This window comes from Acinonyx jubatus, chromosome C1 (assembly GCF_027475565.1).
Source record: "Acinonyx jubatus isolate Ajub_Pintada_27869175 chromosome C1, VMU_Ajub_asm_v1.0, whole genome shotgun sequence".
NCBI lineage: Eukaryota > Metazoa > Chordata > Mammalia > Carnivora > Felidae > Acinonyx > Acinonyx jubatus.
Genome location: NC_069381.1, coordinates 173,761,440 through 173,780,593, shown reverse-complemented (window position 1 = coordinate 173,780,593; position 19,154 = coordinate 173,761,440). Strand labels below are relative to the sequence as shown.

Below are 19,154 nucleotides of genomic sequence, written 5' to 3'. Positions count from 1 at the left end.
CCACTAAAAAGGAGAACTATAGACCCATTTCCCTGATGAACATGGATGCAAAATCCTCAACAAGATATTAGCCAACCGGCTCCAAAAATACATTAAAAAAATTATTCACCACGACCAAGTGGGATTTATACCTGGGATGCAGGGCTCGTTCAATATCTGCAAAACGATTAAAGTGATTCATCACATCAATAAAAGAAAGGACAAGAACCATATGATCCTCTCAATAGATGCAGAAAAAGCATTTGACAAAATACAGCAGCCTTTCTTGATAAAAACCCTCAAGAAAGTAGGGATAGAAGGAACATACCTCGAGATCATAAACACCATATATGAATGACCCAACACTAATATCCGTAATGGGGAAAAACTGAGAGCTTTCCCCCTAAGGTCAGGAAGGGATGTCCATTCTCATCACTGTTATTCAACATAGTATTGGAAGTCTTAGCCTCTGCAACCAGACAACACAAATAAAAAGGCATCCAGGTCGGCCAGGAGGAGGTCAAACTTTCTGTCTTTGCAGATGACATGATACTCTATATGGAAAATCCAAAAGATTACACCAAAAAACTGCTAGAACTGATTCATGAATTCAGCCAAGTTGCAGGATATAAAATCAATGCACAGAAATCGGTTGCATTCCTATACACTAACAATGAAGTGACAGAAAGAGAAATCAAGGAATCAATCCCATTTACAGTTGCACAAAAAAACCCATAAAATACCTAGGAATAAATCTAACCAAAATCTATATGCTGAAAACTATAGAAAGCTTATGAAGGAAATTGAAGGAGACACAAAAAAAATGGAAAAAGATTCCATGTTCCTGGATAGGAAGAACAAATATTGTTAAAATGTCGATACTACCCAAAGCAATCTACATATTCAATGCAATGCCTATCAAAATAACACCAGCATTCTTCACAGAGCTAGAACAAATAATCCTAAAATTTGTATGGAACCAGAAAAGACCCCGAATAGCCAAAGCAATCTTGAAAAAGAAAACCAAAGCAGGAGGCATCACAATCCCAGACTTCAAGCTATACTACAAAGCTGTAATCATCAAGACAGTATGGTACTGGCACAAGAACAGACACTCAGATCAATGGAACAGAATAGAGAACCCAGAAATGGACCCACAAATGAATGGCCAACTAATCTTTGACAAAGCAGGAAATAATATCCAATGGAATAAAGACAGTCTCTTCAGCAAGTGGTCCTGGGAAAACTGGACAGCGACATGCAGAAGAATGAACCTGGACCTCTTTCTTACACCATACATAAAAATAAACCCGAAATGATTGAAAAACCTCAATATAAGACAGGAAGCCATTAAAATCCTAGAGGAGAAAGCAGGCAAAAACCTTTTTGATCTTGGCCATACCAACTTCTTACTCAACATGTCTCCGGAGGCAAGGGAAACAAAAGCAAAAATGAACTACTATGACCTCATCAAAATAAAAAGCTTCTGCACAACAAGGAAACAATCAGCAAAACTGAAAGGCAACCGACAGAATGGGAGAGGATGTTTGTAAATGACATATCAGATAAAGGGTTAGTATCCAAAAATCTATAAAGAACGTATCAAACTCAACACCCAAAAAACAAATAATCCGGTGAAGAAATTTGAATGGAATGGAATTGGATGGAATTGGAGAGTATTATGCTGAGTGAAATTAGTCAGTCAGAGAAAGACAAAAATCATATGACTTCACTCATATGAGGTTTTAAGAGACAAAACAGATGAACATAAGGGAAGGGAAACAAAAATAACATAAAAACAGGGAGGGGTACAAAACATAAGAGACTCATAAATATGTAGAACAAACTGAGGGTTACAGGAGGGGTTGTGGGAGGAGAGATGGGCTAAATGGGTAAGGGGCACTAAGGAATCTACTCCTGAAATCATTGTTGCACTATATGCTAACTAATTTAGATGTAAATTTTTAAAAATAAAAAATAAAATATAAAATATAAATAAATAAATAGAAAAAAATTGCTACCTTTCAAAGATGAAATAAGTCAACTATGAAAAATATGGAACAATATTTCATTATTACAAACTAATGATCTACCAAAGAGATTTTACATTTCTTATGTAATATATTTAAATATTGGTGTGCAAAAGACATAATTTGAGGATATGGTCTAAAAACCATTCTACATGAGCTTTAACATTTTGTAAAGGCATTACCTTATCTTGTGAGTGAAGAAGATGAAGGACATCGGCATACTTAAATCCTTCATTTTCTTGTAATTCATTCTGTAACAGATCATTCCCTAGGACAATGCATGCCAAGGAAAATGCCACTTCAACCTAAGTATGTAGAAATTAGTTTATTTTTCACTCATGGTTTATCAAATGACATATTTCATTATACAAACATTTATATGGGATATACTAATTCAACTGTGTAATTCATTGATTCCAATTCTCTAATAATAGAGAGGCATTTACAATGTCCGAAGCAATGTCCCTAGCAATTTTTAACAGCTGGGAAAATATCCTTCCTAAGTGTGCCATCACCAACACAAAGCTCCGTTTGAGAGGTGGGGGGGGAGCAACCAGAGCCAGCAGGAAATGTGAGGAGGTATTATCTTAAGTGCATAGTTGTATCCTTTCCACATCTAAAAGAGAATTTTTTTTTTTTAAATCCTGGCCTGGAATAAAAAACTGTTTTGAACTGCTTGTTAGCTGTTGACCATTGAATTCTAAGGCTTCAGTGGAAGGCCTATCAATTAAGGAAAAAATTCCCAAGACTGGGAAGTAGTCCTGAAGAATAGTTTTGCTCTAGTTCCAGGGTCATTTAATTCACATTCTGAAGCCTTTTAGGAGGATGTAAATGAACTTTGTTTATTTTCGGGACTCAAGATAAGTTTTTTAAGATTACATTATGCACTTCTATGAAAAATGTTATGAATTTGAACAGCATGCTTATTATTTCAAAATTATTTTGTTTACTATCGCATCTTATTTGAAGAAAAGTATTGAAATGTATTGATGTTATGTTTTTAACAAGTTGAAGAACTCATTGAAAGCATATACTGAAATATGGATGGGCACAGTAAAAGTAAACTGTTTAAAACATGAAAATGCATGTTTTAAAATAAAAATGTATTTTTATGTGGCAAATTCCATGGTCTTCTGAAATTTATTTGTACTTTGAAAGTCAGTGTAGCTTTTCATATAATTCAAGCCAAAAAAATTGCAAGAATATGCTCCTTCCGTTTCCCTAATCAACTCCTATAACAGAATAATCTCTTTCATAACCAGAAAAGCTGCATAACTTCTAACATCTTTTCTGATAACACATTCCTTAAAAGAAATAATTCTGTATTTGCTTACATATTTCTGTTTTCTCATTTCCAGCAGAACTCATACCTAATTTTGAAGAGAAAATGTATTTTTTGTTGTTATAATTTCCTGCCTGGCCAACTCTAGATGTCATAAATCTCCAAAGGATTTGAATATATGCGAATGTCATTTTATTAAAGGCAGTTCACTAGAAGTAAATAGAAGAGTGAATGACTCTTAAACAGCTTGTAAGATATTTGTAATGTTCACGTTGGTAGAGGTAGGACTGTTTTGATGGTTAACATTGACAGGAATCACTTAAATTTGAGAATTTTTGCTACATAAATCACATATCCTCATCATCCCCACCCAGTTTTAGCAATCAATATCTGAGGAAGTAGGGAAGAAATTCTGTGAATAACCAAATATCTGAGGAATAAAATTTTGATGAGTAAGGACACAAGACTTAATTATTTGAAAATTTATTATTTTAATAAAATTAACTTTACTACTATATTTATAAAGCAACTCTTTTATTTTAAACTTTTAGGATAGGTTAAATTTTTCTAGTATACTTGTGAACTTGCATGAAGATACAGTTTATTCTCAGAAAGTCATATTTCTGTTAATTTTTACTGTATCAGAAAAAATATTAAAACCATTTATATACCTTAATGTTAGGAGAAGGGTGATTTCTCAGTAAATGAATAAGTACTGGAAAGGCATTTTCCTCTACAACAAATTGTTGACTGATGGGATTACTTGTATGGGCAACACCTATAAGAACATACATGTCAATAAGATAATATTTCTTTCTATCTTAGAAATGGTAAGGTCAAAAATAGCTTGGTGTATTTGGCTGATAAAGTGTTCTAGCATAATATGGTTAATAAGTTACAAAAGGAAATGCTGTGTCAACACTATTTTACCTGAATTATTTTTTTTTTTAAGTAGGCACCACACCCTGCATGGAGCCCAATGTGGGACTCAGACTTATAACCCTGAGATCAAGACGTGAGCCGAGATCAAGAGTTGGATGCTTAACGGACTGAGCCACCCAGGTGCCCCCTGAATTAATTTTTTTAAAAGGCAGAATGAATAAACATGGAAAAATTACTATTAGAAGTGTGGATGTTTTTCTAATAGTCACAAAACAAAGAAATAAGAATGCTAGACTATCAAGGAATAAAAGTATAATAGCTATCACTTTTTGAAGATTTTTATTTGCAAAGTACTTTACAGGTGCTATTATATTCCATAAAAAATTATTTTTATAAAAATGACTAGAGTAAATCACCTGGTTAAAAATTCTAGATTCCTTAAATACACATACTAAAAAGATAACCTTACTGTCTCCTTTTATAACATAATACTTTAAATTGTAGGCCTAATTTCAATTTAAAAGTCATCTCTGTCTAGTGAACATGTATAAATAATTGTAATTCTTTTATTTTGCCATCAAAAATCACAACACATACACTGAGGGTTTATATACTTAAATATAAATACAAGATCAGACCTGTCTCTGAACAATGAAGGAAGTCACCTACTTAGTATCATCTGGGGAAGTTTGAAGGAACTGCAGGTAATAGAAAGAGCAAAGAACATGTTTGTTTCCTTGTCCCTAGTCCCCCACTGACCACCCAGGAATATACACAGACACTGATTACATGAATATTCTTCCTTCCTTCCTTCCTTCCTTGCTTCCTTCCTTCCTTACTCCCTTCTTTCTTTCTTTCTTTCTTCTTTCTTTCTTTCTTTCTTTCTTTCTTTCTTTCTTTCTTTCTCTCTCTCTCTTTCTCTCTCTCTTTCTTTCTTTCTTTCTTTCTTTCTTTCTTTCTTTCTTTCTTTCTTTCTTTCTTTCTTTTAGAGAGACAGAGCCCACTTGTGAGCAGAGTAGGGGGGAAGGTAGAGGGAGGGAAAGAGGGTGAGAGAGAGAATGAGAAAGAGAGAATCTTAATCAGGTTCCCCACCCAGCATGGCACCTGATGCAGGGCTAGATCTCACAACCCTGAGATCATGACCTGAGCCGAAACCAAGAGTCAGACACTTAACTGACTTAGCCACCCAGGGGCCCCACATGAATATTCTTGATTCAGCTGACAGATATTGAATGCCTAATGTACCAGGAATTGAAGTAGGAATTAGGACTAAAAAGAGAAATTAGAATGTCTGCCCCCAAGGAGTTTATAGGGGAAGCAACTATATACATGCAGTAAGTGCTTTAACAGAGGTAGAGAAAAATACACTGGAATCACAGAAAGGGGATTGCTCACTTCAGAGTAGGTGGAAAAGGAGTAAGCAGGGAGATTTCCCAGGGTTAAGGTGCTGTAGGTAGGTCCCCTCAGAATGAATAGCTTTAATAATAATGATTATGATAAGATGATGGTGGTGTGAAAAGAATACCCTCAAATCTTTGAATTTTCACGTTAATAGTGAGATGAAACTCCATTAGGTTGGGAACAGAACCACTATAAGAAGTAAGCTGAACAATTCTCACAGCTCACACAGGGCTAAGAATGGTTTGTGCTCTATGGCCAGAGTTCAGATATGTCATAACTCAAGGGATTATACAAGGAATTGAGTCCTTGGAACTATATCATCCTAATAGTGGAGTTAAGTTAGTTCCAGAGTAAAGGCTACTCTAGACTTGTGCTAACAAAGCTTGAAAGCTAGCTGAAAAAGGATCAAACTGATCCCGAGTAAGATAATCACATGCCAGAACAGAACCTAACTGTTTACAGGAAGACCATAAAATCCAGCATCTAACAGTTTACAACTCACAATGTCCAGCATTCAATCAAAGTTTATTATGCATGATTTAAAAATAATACCTAAGATAAAATGTGTACAAAAACTGTGTATTGGAAACTAGGAATCATTGCTGAGATATATTAAAGAAGACCTAAGCAAGTAGAGAGAAACGCTGTGTTTATGGATTGGGAGACTTTGAAACAACTTTGAAAAAGAATAGCAAAGTTGAAGGACTTATACTTCCTGCTTTCCAGATTTACTGTAAACTTCCAATAATTAAGACAGTGAGTGAGTATAGCATAAAGATAGACAAATATGTAAATAGAATGGAATAAAAAGTCCAGAAATAGACCCACAAAAATTCAGTGGAGGAAAAGATAATCTTTTCAATAAGTGGGCTAAAGCAATTGGATAGCCATATGCAAAAAAAAATAATAATAAATGTCAGCCATATGCAAAAATTAACTTACATGGATCATACATCTAAACAGAGGAAAACAGAAAGCCTTTATGATCTTGAGTTTGGCAGAGGTTTCTTAAAGAGAACACAAAACTTATGAACTAAAAAATTTTAAATATCAATAAACTGGACTTAATCAAAATTAAAAACTTTTGCTCTTCAAAGGACCCTGTTACAGGGGCACCTGTGTGACTCAGTTGGTTAAGCATCTGATTTCAGCTCAGGTAATGATCTCGCAGTTCATGAGTTTGAGCCCTTGCTTCAGGCTCTCTGCTGTTAGTGCTGTCAGTGCAGAGCCCGCTTCTGATCCTCTGTCTCCCTCGCTCTCTGCCCTTCCCCCATCTCACATATGCTCTTTCTCTCTCTCTCTCAAAAATGAACATATAAAAAAATAAAAAGACCCTGTCCCAAAAATGGAAGGACCCACCCAGACTGGGAAAAATATATGCTAAACATACATCTAACAGAGGATTTGTATCTAGAATATATAAGGAATGCTTACAACTCAATAAGACATCACAATTTTTAAAATGGGCAAGATATCTGAACAGACACTTTACCAAAAAGGATATACAAATGGCAAATGAGCACATGAAAAGATGTTCTGCATCACTAATCATTAGGGAAATGCAAGTTAAAACCACAATGAGATTTACTGCACACCCACTAACTACAATGGCTAAAATCCTAATACTAAGTGATGGCGAGTATGTGAAGCTCTTGGATTCTCACACACTGCTAGGAGGAATGCAAAGTTAAAACACAATGTTGAAAAACCATCTGGCAGTTTCTCTAAAAGTTAAACAAACACCTCCCATATGATCCAGCAATCCTACTTTTAGGTGTTTACCCCCCAAAAATGAAAATATTTGTGTCTGTACAAAAACTTATACACAAATGTTCATAGCAATTTTATTTACAATAGCAAGAAACTAAACAATCTAAATGTCCATCAATGGGTGCATGGATAAACAAATCACAGAATATCCATTTGTATTAATCAGGATTTTCCAGAAAAACAGAACCAACAAGATATGTATGTAGGTAGTTAGGTAGGTAGGTAATAAGTATGTATATCATAAGGCATAAAATTATCCATCATACCATACAATGGAATACTACTCAGCATTATAAAAGTGAACTATTGGTATACAAAATAATATGCATAAATATCAAAATAACTGTTGAGTGAAAGAAGCAAGAAAAAAAGTATACCTGTATATCCATCTACATAAAATTCTAGAAAATACAAACTAATCTCTAATGATAGAAAACAGATCAGTGGTTCTCTGGGAATGGGAGTATAAAGAGGGAGGGATTACAAAGGCACACAATGAAACCATTGGGGGTGATGGTTATGTTCATTGATTGTGGTGATGGATATACAGCTGAAAGCATATGTCAAAATTCATCAAATTGTACAGTTTAATGTATTTTTAAAGTTTATTTATTTATTTTGAGACAGCATGCACAGGGGAAGAGCAGAGAGAGGGAAAAAGAGAGAATCCTAAGCAGTCTCTGTGCTGACAGCACGGAGCCTGATGTGGGACTCAGTCTCACAAATTGTGAGATCATAACCTGAGTCAAAATTAAGAGTCAGACGCTTAACTAACTGAGCCACCCAGACACCCCCAATTGAAGGTATTTTTATATTTTATGCTATTATATATTTTATTCAAATATTTTATTGTATGTAAATTATGTCAATATTTAAACACCCACATTTAAATTTTTCTAGGTATGTAAAGAAGTAGGAAAATATGGTTCATAATCAAGAAAAAAAAATCAACCAATAGAAAGAGACCCAGAGGGGCGCCTGGGTGGCGCAGTCGGTTAAGCGTCCGACTTCAGCCAGGTCACGATCTCGCGGTCCGTGAGTTCGAGCGGCGCGTCGGGCTCTGGGCTGATGGCTCAGAGCCTGGAGCCTGTTTCCGATTCTGTGTCTCCCTCTCTCTCTGCCCCTCCCCCGTTCATGCTCTGTCTCTCTCTGTCCCAAAAATAAATAAAAAACGTTGAAAAAAAAAAAGAAAAGAGAGAGACCCAGAGATGATATAGATGCTAGAACTAGTTACAGAGAAGTTAAAACAGCCATTTTAAATATATTACATATGTTCAAGACCATAGAAGAAAACATGAACATGATAAGGAAGAAAAAAGAAGGTGTGTGTATGTATATAACCAGTCTAAACTAGTAAATTTGAAATGAGTTTTCTTCTGTAGTTCTACTGGAGAATCCTTTGTCTATGGCAAATGTAGACAGCTTTGAAGTGAACTAATGAGAAGCAATTGCACATGCGCGCACACACACAAGGTATCTTTGTATATATGTTACCATCTATTAAAATTTTAGAAAGATCTATAATGTATACCAGAGGTTTGGACTGAAAAAAGACACATTATTTTGTCTGACTGATTGCCTTGGAGTTTAATGAATTTCTGCAAGGTAGTTTTTTCAAGTGAGGAGAAACAAATCTTTTTGGAACCAATTCCTACATTCTTCATTCAGCTAGACTATTTTTCGAGGAAATATAATCAACTAGAAAAAAAAAGGGGGCTTTTTTTCTTATCTATAAGAAACAGTCTACAGTCAGCCCCACACATTCATGAAGGTCAGCAAAGAACCCAAGTTTTTTATTTTTGGTTGATCAACCACTGACAGCACTTTTACAGATATCCCAAAAGGTTAACTCCTTTGCAATGAAAGGAACTAGACCTACTGGCCACTTTATAAAGAAAGAATCATTATGGAAAAAGACTGGAATTGAAAAATGTGCCCCAACATTAAGAATCCGTATAAAACATACAGTTCTTGAAATTCAAAAGAAGAAATATTTTTCTCTTACACTCAAAAAAAAAAAAAATGAGATTCTTTTAACTCAAAATAGCCAAGGATCATTGTCCTCATTACCCTTTATAACCAGAGTTAAAGGGGAAAATGGATATAAAATTATTAATTATACCACTTTTACTCATTAAAGTCTTGGAGAAATAAAAAAAAATGGTAATCCTTGAATAAATTAAATATGATTTAGGGCTCTGTCAATGGGAACAGAGAGGAAGGGAAGAATCTTATTGATATTTTAAAAATTGAGGAAATAATTACAAACCAATACAAATGGACCCCACTGCTCTGATGACACTCAGAAGTGTGCCTTCAGCTATTTTATTGATCCTTAGTAAGCGAACCAATGGTGCAATTCCATTTCCTTCACATATTTGATTTTGATGCATCCTGCTGTCCTTACTTAGAGCTATGACTGCTTCACCTCCTGGTAAAGAAAAGCAAGAAACATGTCCGACACTTCAGTGTGCTGCTTTACATTGTGCAAGTGGATGCATAGAAAAGAACTCACCAACATACTGCATTTTAGCTGATGGTGACAAAAGCATATTTATTATAAAGTTGTATCCAATCTGTTCTGCCATATACTTCTGTTGTTTCAGGGTTTGTCCTGCCAAGGCCCAAAGGGCTACAGCTCCTTGTTCCTTAACATCTATTTGAAATGCCTATTAAAAAAATATATTCCATTCTTTCAATGAGCATCGATTGAACACTGTAGGAATGTTTTATAAAATGTTTATTCTAGAATTGGTTTTAGTTTTCTTTTCACTTTACAAAATTCAATATTGAATACTTTGTCTAAGAAAAATGACAAGTAATCATAAAAATTCCTACCTTGAGGAGTTTTAAAAGATATTTACTTAATGATTTTTCCAGAAATTCTCTCTGTATGTATGGGTTGTAACTCGCCAGTGATTCCACAGCCATTGCACCCTTCACTTGGACACTAAGGTGTTTCCGTTTAAAAAGGGCCACCAGAGGAGGAATGGCTCCCTCTGAAGCCATAGCGTTCTGAACTTCCCTGTTGTCACGTGCCACCTCAGCAATCGTTGCAGAAGATACAGCCTTCAACACATCTTCAAATCAATCCAAGGAACAGTTAAATAAATCTTTTAAAAATATTTTAAAAATGCAACTTATCATTGGATTCTCATATTATAGAATCAAACTTATAGAGTGTGTAAAAATTTAGAAAATAAAGAAAAATAGAAATAAAACCACCCAGATTCTCACCACCCAAACACAAATATTTTGTTTATCTCATTAACTTTTTTTTTTTAAAAAGCCTACTTATTTATTCTGAGAGAGAGAGAGAGAAAGAGAGAGAGAGAGCAGGAGAGGGGCAGAGAGAGAGAAAAGTCCAAGCAGGCTCTGTGCTAGGAGCACAGAGCCTAATATGGGGATCGAACTCACAAATGCTGAGATCATGACCTGAGCAGAGTTCAAGAGTTGGACACTTAACCAACTGAGCCACCCAGGTGCCCTATTCTCATTCACTTTTTAAGTGAAAAGACATATTTAAATAATGTTCTGGACATATTTTATATAGTTGTACTATAAGCACAATATCCTGCATTTTAATTTACAAGTAAAACATTTTCCCTTTCTTTATGAACATCGTCTCTCAAATATTCATTAATGAATGTATTACATTTCCTTAGCCATTCACATTTTTTTAAGTTTATTTATTTATTTTGAGAGAGAACAAGTGTGAATGGGAGAGGGGCAGAGAGAAAGGAAGAGAGACAATCCCAAGCAGGCTCCTGACTGATAGCACATGGCTCAATCTTATGAACCATGAACCAAAATCAAGAGCCGGACACCTAACTGACTGAGCCACACTGAGTGGTAGGAAAACCTCACATTAAAAAAAAAAAAAAAATACATGGTGTTTCCAACTTTTCACTGTTTTAAACAATGTTTAGGAGAAATGTTGGCACATAAGGTATTTTTCCTTCCTGTTTCTTCCCTTAGTATAGTGTCCCAGGAATTCCTGGAGTAATTTAATATATCACATTAAATTACTTTCCAAAATTGACCATTGCATCTTAGCCTTTCATAATCAGAGTATGAGCATTTCAATGTTGCTGTATCTTTTTAAATATAGATATTATCATTAAGAATAAATACATAAATTTAGCTAATTTGATAGGCAAAAAATTGTATCTCCTATTTCATATTTTTGGTTACTGGTGAGACTACAGCATTTCATATATACTTTTTAACCAGTTGTGCTTGTTCTCTTTAAAACTTACAGGAAAGTTTCAAGAATAAATCTGAGAGCTCTCTCAAGATTTAGCAACAATTGATAGACATCCATCATTTTTTTTAACTTTTTTTTTTACTTTCTGTCACAGTATGATGTTTCAGACTCACCAATTCCTGCTCTGCTCTACCCCTGAAATAAACCATTTTTCCAAGAAGTTCTGGTTCCTTTTAATTAGGAATGGTACTTAGAAATCAAGATTTGAGTACTAGATGTGTTCATTGCTACTTAAGTATCATTTCTTCTAGACTCTTACTAGACAAGATTAGGAAAATGTATGTATTTCCAATGTTCCAATTCCAATCCAACCTCACAGGATTCTTTATTGCCTTCCTACATTCTTACAGTTCTTTTCACAGTGAGAACCCAAAACTATCAACATATTTATTCACATGTTCATTTCTACAATACTTTTAATACTTTAACAGTTCAGAGCTGTTTCATCCATATCACTATGAAATACAAATCCACTAAGAAGAATTCAAGATATGTTTGCAGTTTTTTTTTTATTCCCCTAGACTGAGGCTATATAGTGAAGTGCTATGTCAAAATTCACTTGTATTCATTTTTTTCTTCTTTTAAAATCTTTATGTCATCAATTTGAAATACAGTTGATTCTGTTTGGTTTCAATTTTAGTTTCCCCCTGGTAGCCTTATAGATCCTGTGTGTGTGTGTGTGTGTGTGTGTGTGTGTGTGTGTGTGTTTTAATATGTAAGACATATGTTTCAAAAAGTCAAAAAATGTACAGAAGTCATTTTTGTATCCAAACAGGCAGACTCAATCCAGCATTTGTTCTTTCATAGACTATTTGGGTTAGTTTTCTCTCTCTAGTAAGCCCTTATTGTTCATATCAATTTATATATATCACTTATATCAAATATACTAACTTTTTGCTATGAATATTTTCATCATTCAGTCATTTGTTTTTTCAGCAAATACTTTATTGAGGAGCTACTATATGCCAGGCACTGTCCTAGGCACTGGGAAACAGTGATGAACCAACAAGACAAAAGTTCTTGACCTTGTGGAGCAAGCCAAAAGCCAGAAGTATGAAATAGCAATAGGTTCCATACTACTTTAGAGTAAAATAAGACAGGAAGGGAGTGATAGGAAGATAATTTCCCTTTGGAGTTGGAAGGTTAGAAGGACTTATAGACTATGATAGAAAGTTGAACTTTATCCTAGGTGACAAAGAGCTAGGGAATGACTTAAAGGAAAGTAAAGAGGGACAGGTGGCTCAGTCAGTCAGTTAAGTGTCAGACTCTTGGTTTCAGCTCAGCTCATGATCTTACAGTTTCATGAGTTCAAGCCCCATATCAGGCTCTGTGCTGATGATGTGGAGCCTGCTTAGGATTCTCTGTGTTCCTCTCTCTCTCTGCCCCTCCCCTACTCATGCTGTCTCTCAAAATAAATAAATAAACTTTAAAAAAAAATAAAGGAGAGAAAAGATATGATCAATTTGCATTTTACATACATCACTCTAGTAACACTTGGAATGTTGTTAAGCCCAATAGGTTAATAAAATTAAGAGAATGTGGGGGGATCATTGTTTCTCTTACCCCTTACTGCTATGTCAGTTCAAAAAGTGGAAATTACTTCTCTCACATCCCACTCAGGCATGTTACTCATTTCCCCCATAAAAGGAATAGTGAGTTAACATAATTTCTTAATTTGGAAAATGAGTCATTGCAAATGCATGCCTTGGGTTCTTTTGGGCACTGTTTTTATTTGTTTACTATTTTCTCAAAGCAAGCAATAAGGCTGAAGTTTTGATCTCTATTTGATTCATGTGTTTATTATCAATTCTTCTAAAGGAAGAAGGGCTGTCTTAGCTCCTCAATAATCCAAACTAGCTCTAAAGCTCAGAGAGGTCAGGGATTTGGATACAGGACTAGAAAGAATAGATTCTAACCATAACAAAATTCTGAACAGTAAATAGACTTGCTTGAGAGAATGTGCTGTGTGAAAAAAGAAAAGAGAAAAGAAAAGAAAAGAAAAAGGAAAAGCAGCAAAACAAGAACAGATGCCCAAGGAACTCCCAACTTTAACAGTTAGGTGCAAGAAGGTGCCTGGGTGGCTCAGTTAAGTGTCCGACTTTGGCTCAAGTCGTGATCTCATGAATTCGTGGGTTCAAGCCCCCCGTCTGGCTCTGTGCTGACAGCTTGGAGCCTGGAGCCTGCTTCAGATTCTCTGTCTCCCTCTCTCTCTGCCCCACCCCCCACCCCCGCTCGTGCTCTGTCTCCCTCAAAAATAATAAGTAAACATTTTTAAAATGTTAAAAAAAAAGAGGTGCAAGAAGCTTAATGGTAGAGGCAATCTTTATCTAAAACTCTTGCAAACAGAATTCCTAAATTTTCAGATTTTAGAAGATAATGAGTGCATATATTATGTATTACATAACATCCGGGAGAGTCTGGAGAAAACACTTCTGCAGTGAAATGTGTGAATAACCATTCTAAGAAGGATGAGGTGCTCTTTAAGTTTTGCTCAGATAGTTGGCAGTTGAAAAGTATTTTGTATACTTTCTGTTACATATTTCAATTGCCATAGTGGCCTCATGACACAGAACAGGAAAACTGTGTGCCACAGAAAAGATGAAATCTGACACATTGTAGGAATGAGAATATGCATGCAGGCACACACATATGTGGAAGAGTGTGAAATAAGCAGCTAAAGATGGGTGAAGCAAAGGCTTAAAACAAACCAAACTCAGCAAAGGTTGAGGAACTCCTGGAGGTAGGGGTCAAGACTAAGGAGATGTTAATGAATCCATAGTCTCAAGAAACTGCATGTGACTCTGCTTTGGGGCCATTTTACTTTAATGCATGAGATCTTAGAGTGGTTGAGAATGTTTAAGAGGATATTGGAATTAACAAAATTCCTTTGTGATCTCCTACAACTTGCCAAACCAGCTAACAGTCAGGAGAATTACTTGTTGAAGCACTAAAATTATAAATGAAGTACTTATAAGTTATAAACAAAGAGAAAAAAATAATTTCCTTTTTTTCCCAAAAATTATCTTCCTTGGAATGCAGAGATAATATAGATTATAGTGTAGGATGAATTACTTTCATTTAGATAAGACAAGAGCACCAAAAGAAACAATTTCAACAATTTATTTCTATAGGTTTCTTTCATGAATGTATTTATTATTCATTCAAATTCTCTCTACAGTTTGTGCTTTGTTCTAGCATCTGGGGTTGGGAAGATGAAAAAGGATAGGGAAAAAGTAGTCCCTGTATTTAAATTTTAGGTGATAAAACACAAAGAATAAACTAAAGAGTAATTATAAACAAGTAGAAATTCTATGGCTAAAATATGCATAAAAGCTGGTTCTCTTTAATGCTATTCTTTTTTAAATTGAAGTATAATTGACATACCATGTTATATTAGTTGCAGATGTACAACATAGTGCATAGTGATTGGACGATTCTATACATAATCTCTAATGCTAGTCTTAAAAATGATAAAGTAGAGCATAGTTACTGATGGAGGGCAAGCTGATGACCTTAGGAATTTGTGATGAAGGGAAAGGACTTTCAAATGATTTCCCTATATGACAGAGGTTCTTAGAAGATGATAATTCCTTAACTTTGAAGCTCTAAAGTAAAAGAAAGTCTTCTGCAACAATCCCTTTATCCATAACCTTGTATTACATATCAACGAACGTATTTTTTTTCTGTATTTATTCCTAGAGAACTAGACCAGAAAGATGATAAACTAAGCAGGAAGACAAATGGGCAAGCTTGGCAGACAGTCTCTCCTTTGCTGTCCTGTCCGCCACTCCTTTATGGTGTATTCAATAAACTTTTTTTAAAAGAGCTTTTTAAAGTTTATTTATTTTGAGAGAGACAGAGAGAGACAGAGAGAGAGAGAGAGAGAGCAAGTGGGGAAGTGGCAGAGAGAGAGAGAGAGACAGAATCCCAAGCAGGCTCGGCACTGTCCGCACAGAGCCCCATGTGGGGCTCAAACTCACACACTGCGATTATGACCTGAGCCAAGATCAAGAGTCAAATGCTTAACTAGCTAAGCCACCCAGGCTCCCCAATAAGCTCTATTTCCTTTTAAAAAAAAAAAAAAGGACAAGCTTTTCCCCAATTTTTTATCCCCTCAAATTTGGGGAAAACCATGGATTTGAAGCTTACCCTGTTATGTGTATGCTCACTGGGATGAGATAATACTTATGGAACCTAAGAGATCATTTGCAGTACCTGCAAGAGTACCCACAGTACATCATAGCCTGTGATGTTCTTAGAACTGATATGTACTTCAGAGTCTGATAATTAGCTTAAAGATGTGATGACTTTGAATTTTGATACCAATATCTCACAGAAAACCTGAAGTTTTTGTTGTAACTTATAAAACGTTCCAATGATCAATATATGTATTATTCATACAAGGAGTCATCTACTCAAGTCCCTGGGCATATTAACTGCATGATTTTCATTATTTATGCCAGTATTTCCATTTATAGAGAAATCCAGTTAAACTTTTTTTTATAAAAACTATACCTTTGAGAGTCAATTCCTTTTATAAATTTGGTGTTTGAATTTGAGTGTTTGAGATGTTTAGTTTATATTCTATATGTCTAGATGCACTCTAAGATAACAGGACATGTCTTCATATAAGGCAAGTCCAACCTGTATTTGCTTCACTCAGTATATCCAGCCACTTAAAAATAATATAGAAATTGAGGCTCACCTGAATCTGAACTCAGAAATGTGATAAGATATTGGATGCCTTTATGGTCTCTCACTGCTCTTTGATTTTGTTCATTTCCCATACATAATACCCGTATACAGTTCATTACATTTACTAGCACATTTTCTGTGTTTAACTTCAAGAGACTTATCAGAGCTGGGATTCCATTCTAAAGATAAGGAAACAAAAAATTAATTACAATAGAATTATTTAAGATTTATGCAATCTTTATTTAAAAATGTAAGTCTATAATCTTTCTTGCTATAAATATCTGCTTACATAGGAGAGAATGGTTGCCCATAAACAAATGTCTCTACTGGCATGTCACATTAAATGACAGTTAACTCTGAGCATAAAATAGTCTCCTCTACAGCAAAATAAGTTAAGGCTACAAGTTCACTGTAACATTTAATAAATGTCTAAAAAGTAAAGTAATTGAGTAAGATCAATTAAATACACTGCCAATTTGGAAATATTTGCCATTGTAAACATCGTACTGGTAATTGGTAATTATATTTGTGCAACACAAAATATTTTTAAATATAAATTCCTAATTTTAAATGGAATAAAGGTAGCATTTCTCTCTACTAACAGAAATAATGCAAGAATACTAAGGAAGATAAACAGAAATGTAACCTCATTTTCAATAAAGTTAGGAGACATCTGTAATATTGAGCCACAATAAGTTTGTGTGAATTACCAGCAAGAATTAGAGAGATCTCCCATGGCCACTCTCCATAGGAAATGCTGGCAGACCACAGTTGTCTGTGGGGCAGACCTTGACCTTCTGCCCCTTGACCTTGAGGGGCAGAAAAAGAAATACACAATTCCCTGTCTGAAATAATAGGAATTGGTATATACAGGATGGAAGCAGGCTCTTTCCTGGGTCAATTTGGCATAATGTTTCAAAAATGAAGGAAGGCAAGGATTGACAAGGAATCATACTGACAAGATATGTTTGGAAGAAGTAGACTCTCGGTGAGGTAAAAAGGAAGAGATGGACTCCGCATTGTGGAGGAAATAGAATCTTACATTGTGAGGTACTATGCACCAGTCTCTGTTGGCTTAGGGAAAAGTAAAGCTGAAAGAACCCATGCATACAACTCTGTGGCATAAGTCATATGCTTGCTAGCCTAGAACTGGACCCTTTCCCACATATACTTCCTGCAAGTAGCAGGACGAGAAAGAACTTACTTAATTCAAAGATGAGTAATGATCAAAACAGAACTAGAACAGCATCTGTCCAAATATATTTAAGAAAAAAAAGTAGAAAAATTTACGACAAATGGTTAATGTTCATCAAAAAAATATTTCCACAAAAATAGATGAGATTTTAACTTAAAGTGGTACATTATTATCAATGAAAAAAATTAATGAAACAATCACTTCTATAAAACAAGAGTGCACAGGAGATACATCAGAGCTCAGGGAAGATATTTTTGAAATAGGGGAGAAGAAATGAGAGCTGGAAAAGCTCAGGAAAGATGTGGAGAAATATAAAAGCCAAATTGTAATCCACACAAAAATAAACAATGCTGAAAAACATAGCAAGGGACAAGGACAGGATTAAGGAAAAAAATGAAATAAAATGAAACAATGAGTGGAAAAGGACGAGAGAAAAAATGATAGCTATGTAAGGCAGGAAAAGGTAATATAATATGCAAATAATTAGTGTTCCCAAAGAGAGCTGGTCATTTAATTCAGGCAAATAAATGCAATGGTCAGTATTTGACTTTCACCTTACAATAGCTTTGACACTATTGATCATTCTTTCCTCTTTGAAACACTTTCTTCATTTGGCTGATACAGATTCTTCAGGTTTCCTCCTACCTTGTTGGCCATTCCTTCTTAGTCTCCTTTGAGGTCCCTCCATATCTTTCAACTTTCCCACAGATCCTGGTGAACTTAACTTTCAAAATATAATACAGAATGTAGGGGCGATTGGGTGGCTCAGTTGGTTGAGCGTCCGACTTTGGCTCAAGTCATGATTTCACAGCTCTTGGGTTCAAGCCCCGCATTGGGATCTGTGCTGACAGCTCAGAGCCTGGAGCCTGCTTCAGATTCTGTCTCTCTCTCTCTCTCTCTCTCTCTGCCCCTCCCCTGCTCACACTCTGTCTCTCTCTCTCTCTCAAAAATAAATAAACATTAAAAAATATATAATACAGAATGTGATCACTTCTCACCATTTTCACTATTATTACCCTGGTTCAAGATACCTTTATCTGTCATCTGGATTACTATAATAGCTTTGAATTAGCCTTGACACATCCACTCTTGCCCACCTATTTCAATAGAGGGTAGATCTAAATCTCTTCATGGAACTTCCCAGAACAAAATCATTCAATGGCTTAACATACTCAGAGCAAAAGCAAGGTGTCTGACAGTTGCCCCCACAACCGTGATGTGGCCCACCATTACCCAACCCAGCTGAGCATCTCCTGTATCTCTCCCCTCAGCTACTTTTGGTTTCTTGTAGCTCCTTGAACATACCAGGCACATTCCAACTTCCATTAACTTTGCACTTGTTTCCTCAGCCTAGAATACTCTTTCCAGCAGAAAAACATGACACACTTTCTCATCTACTTTAAGTCTGCACTCAAATGCAAATACTTATTGAAGTATTTTTCACCACGCTCCCCTCTCCCCTTTCTCTGCTTTATTGCCCCCCTTACCACTTATTTTCACCTAACATATATGTTTGTTTTATTTGCTTTGCTCATGGTCTTGCTACTCCCAAGTAGAATACAATTTCCATGAAACTGGGGTTTTATTTGTTTTGTTCACTGTTATAACCCCAACATCTAGAATAGAATCTGCCATCTAATAAACTTACAAAAA

At 35.4% G+C, this 19,154-nt stretch overlaps 2 protein-coding genes across 4 annotated transcripts in view; one reads left to right on the top strand and one right to left on the bottom strand.

Annotated features, from left to right (window-relative positions):
* Positions 1–4,409, top strand: part of OSGEPL1 (O-sialoglycoprotein endopeptidase like 1) — a 35,366-nt gene extending 30,957 nt beyond the window's left edge. The window contains exon 9 of one of the 2 annotated variants that reach the window (XM_053215433.1): positions 4,247–4,409. The gene's annotated coding sequence lies outside the window, so the exon portion shown is untranslated. Of the gene's footprint in view, positions 1–4,243 lie in introns of both variants that reach the window. The other variant, XM_053215434.1, reaches the window with a different exon arrangement.
* ANKAR (ankyrin and armadillo repeat containing) overlaps positions 1–19,154 on the bottom strand; it is a 72,392-nt gene that overhangs the window by 14,363 nt on the left and 38,875 nt on the right. For both annotated transcript variants that reach the window (XM_027054731.2, XM_027054725.2), the window contains 6 exons: positions 16,317–16,485; positions 10,183–10,424; positions 9,860–10,013; positions 9,614–9,775; positions 3,963–4,069; positions 2,192–2,314 (listed from right to left, as the gene is read on the bottom strand). In XM_027054731.2, the coding sequence (XP_026910532.1) occupies positions 2,192–2,314; positions 3,963–4,069; positions 9,614–9,775; positions 9,860–10,013; positions 10,183–10,424; positions 16,317–16,485 (957 nt within the window). The remainder of the gene's footprint in view (positions 1–2,191; positions 2,315–3,962; positions 4,070–9,613; positions 9,776–9,859; positions 10,014–10,182; positions 10,425–16,316; positions 16,486–19,154) is intronic.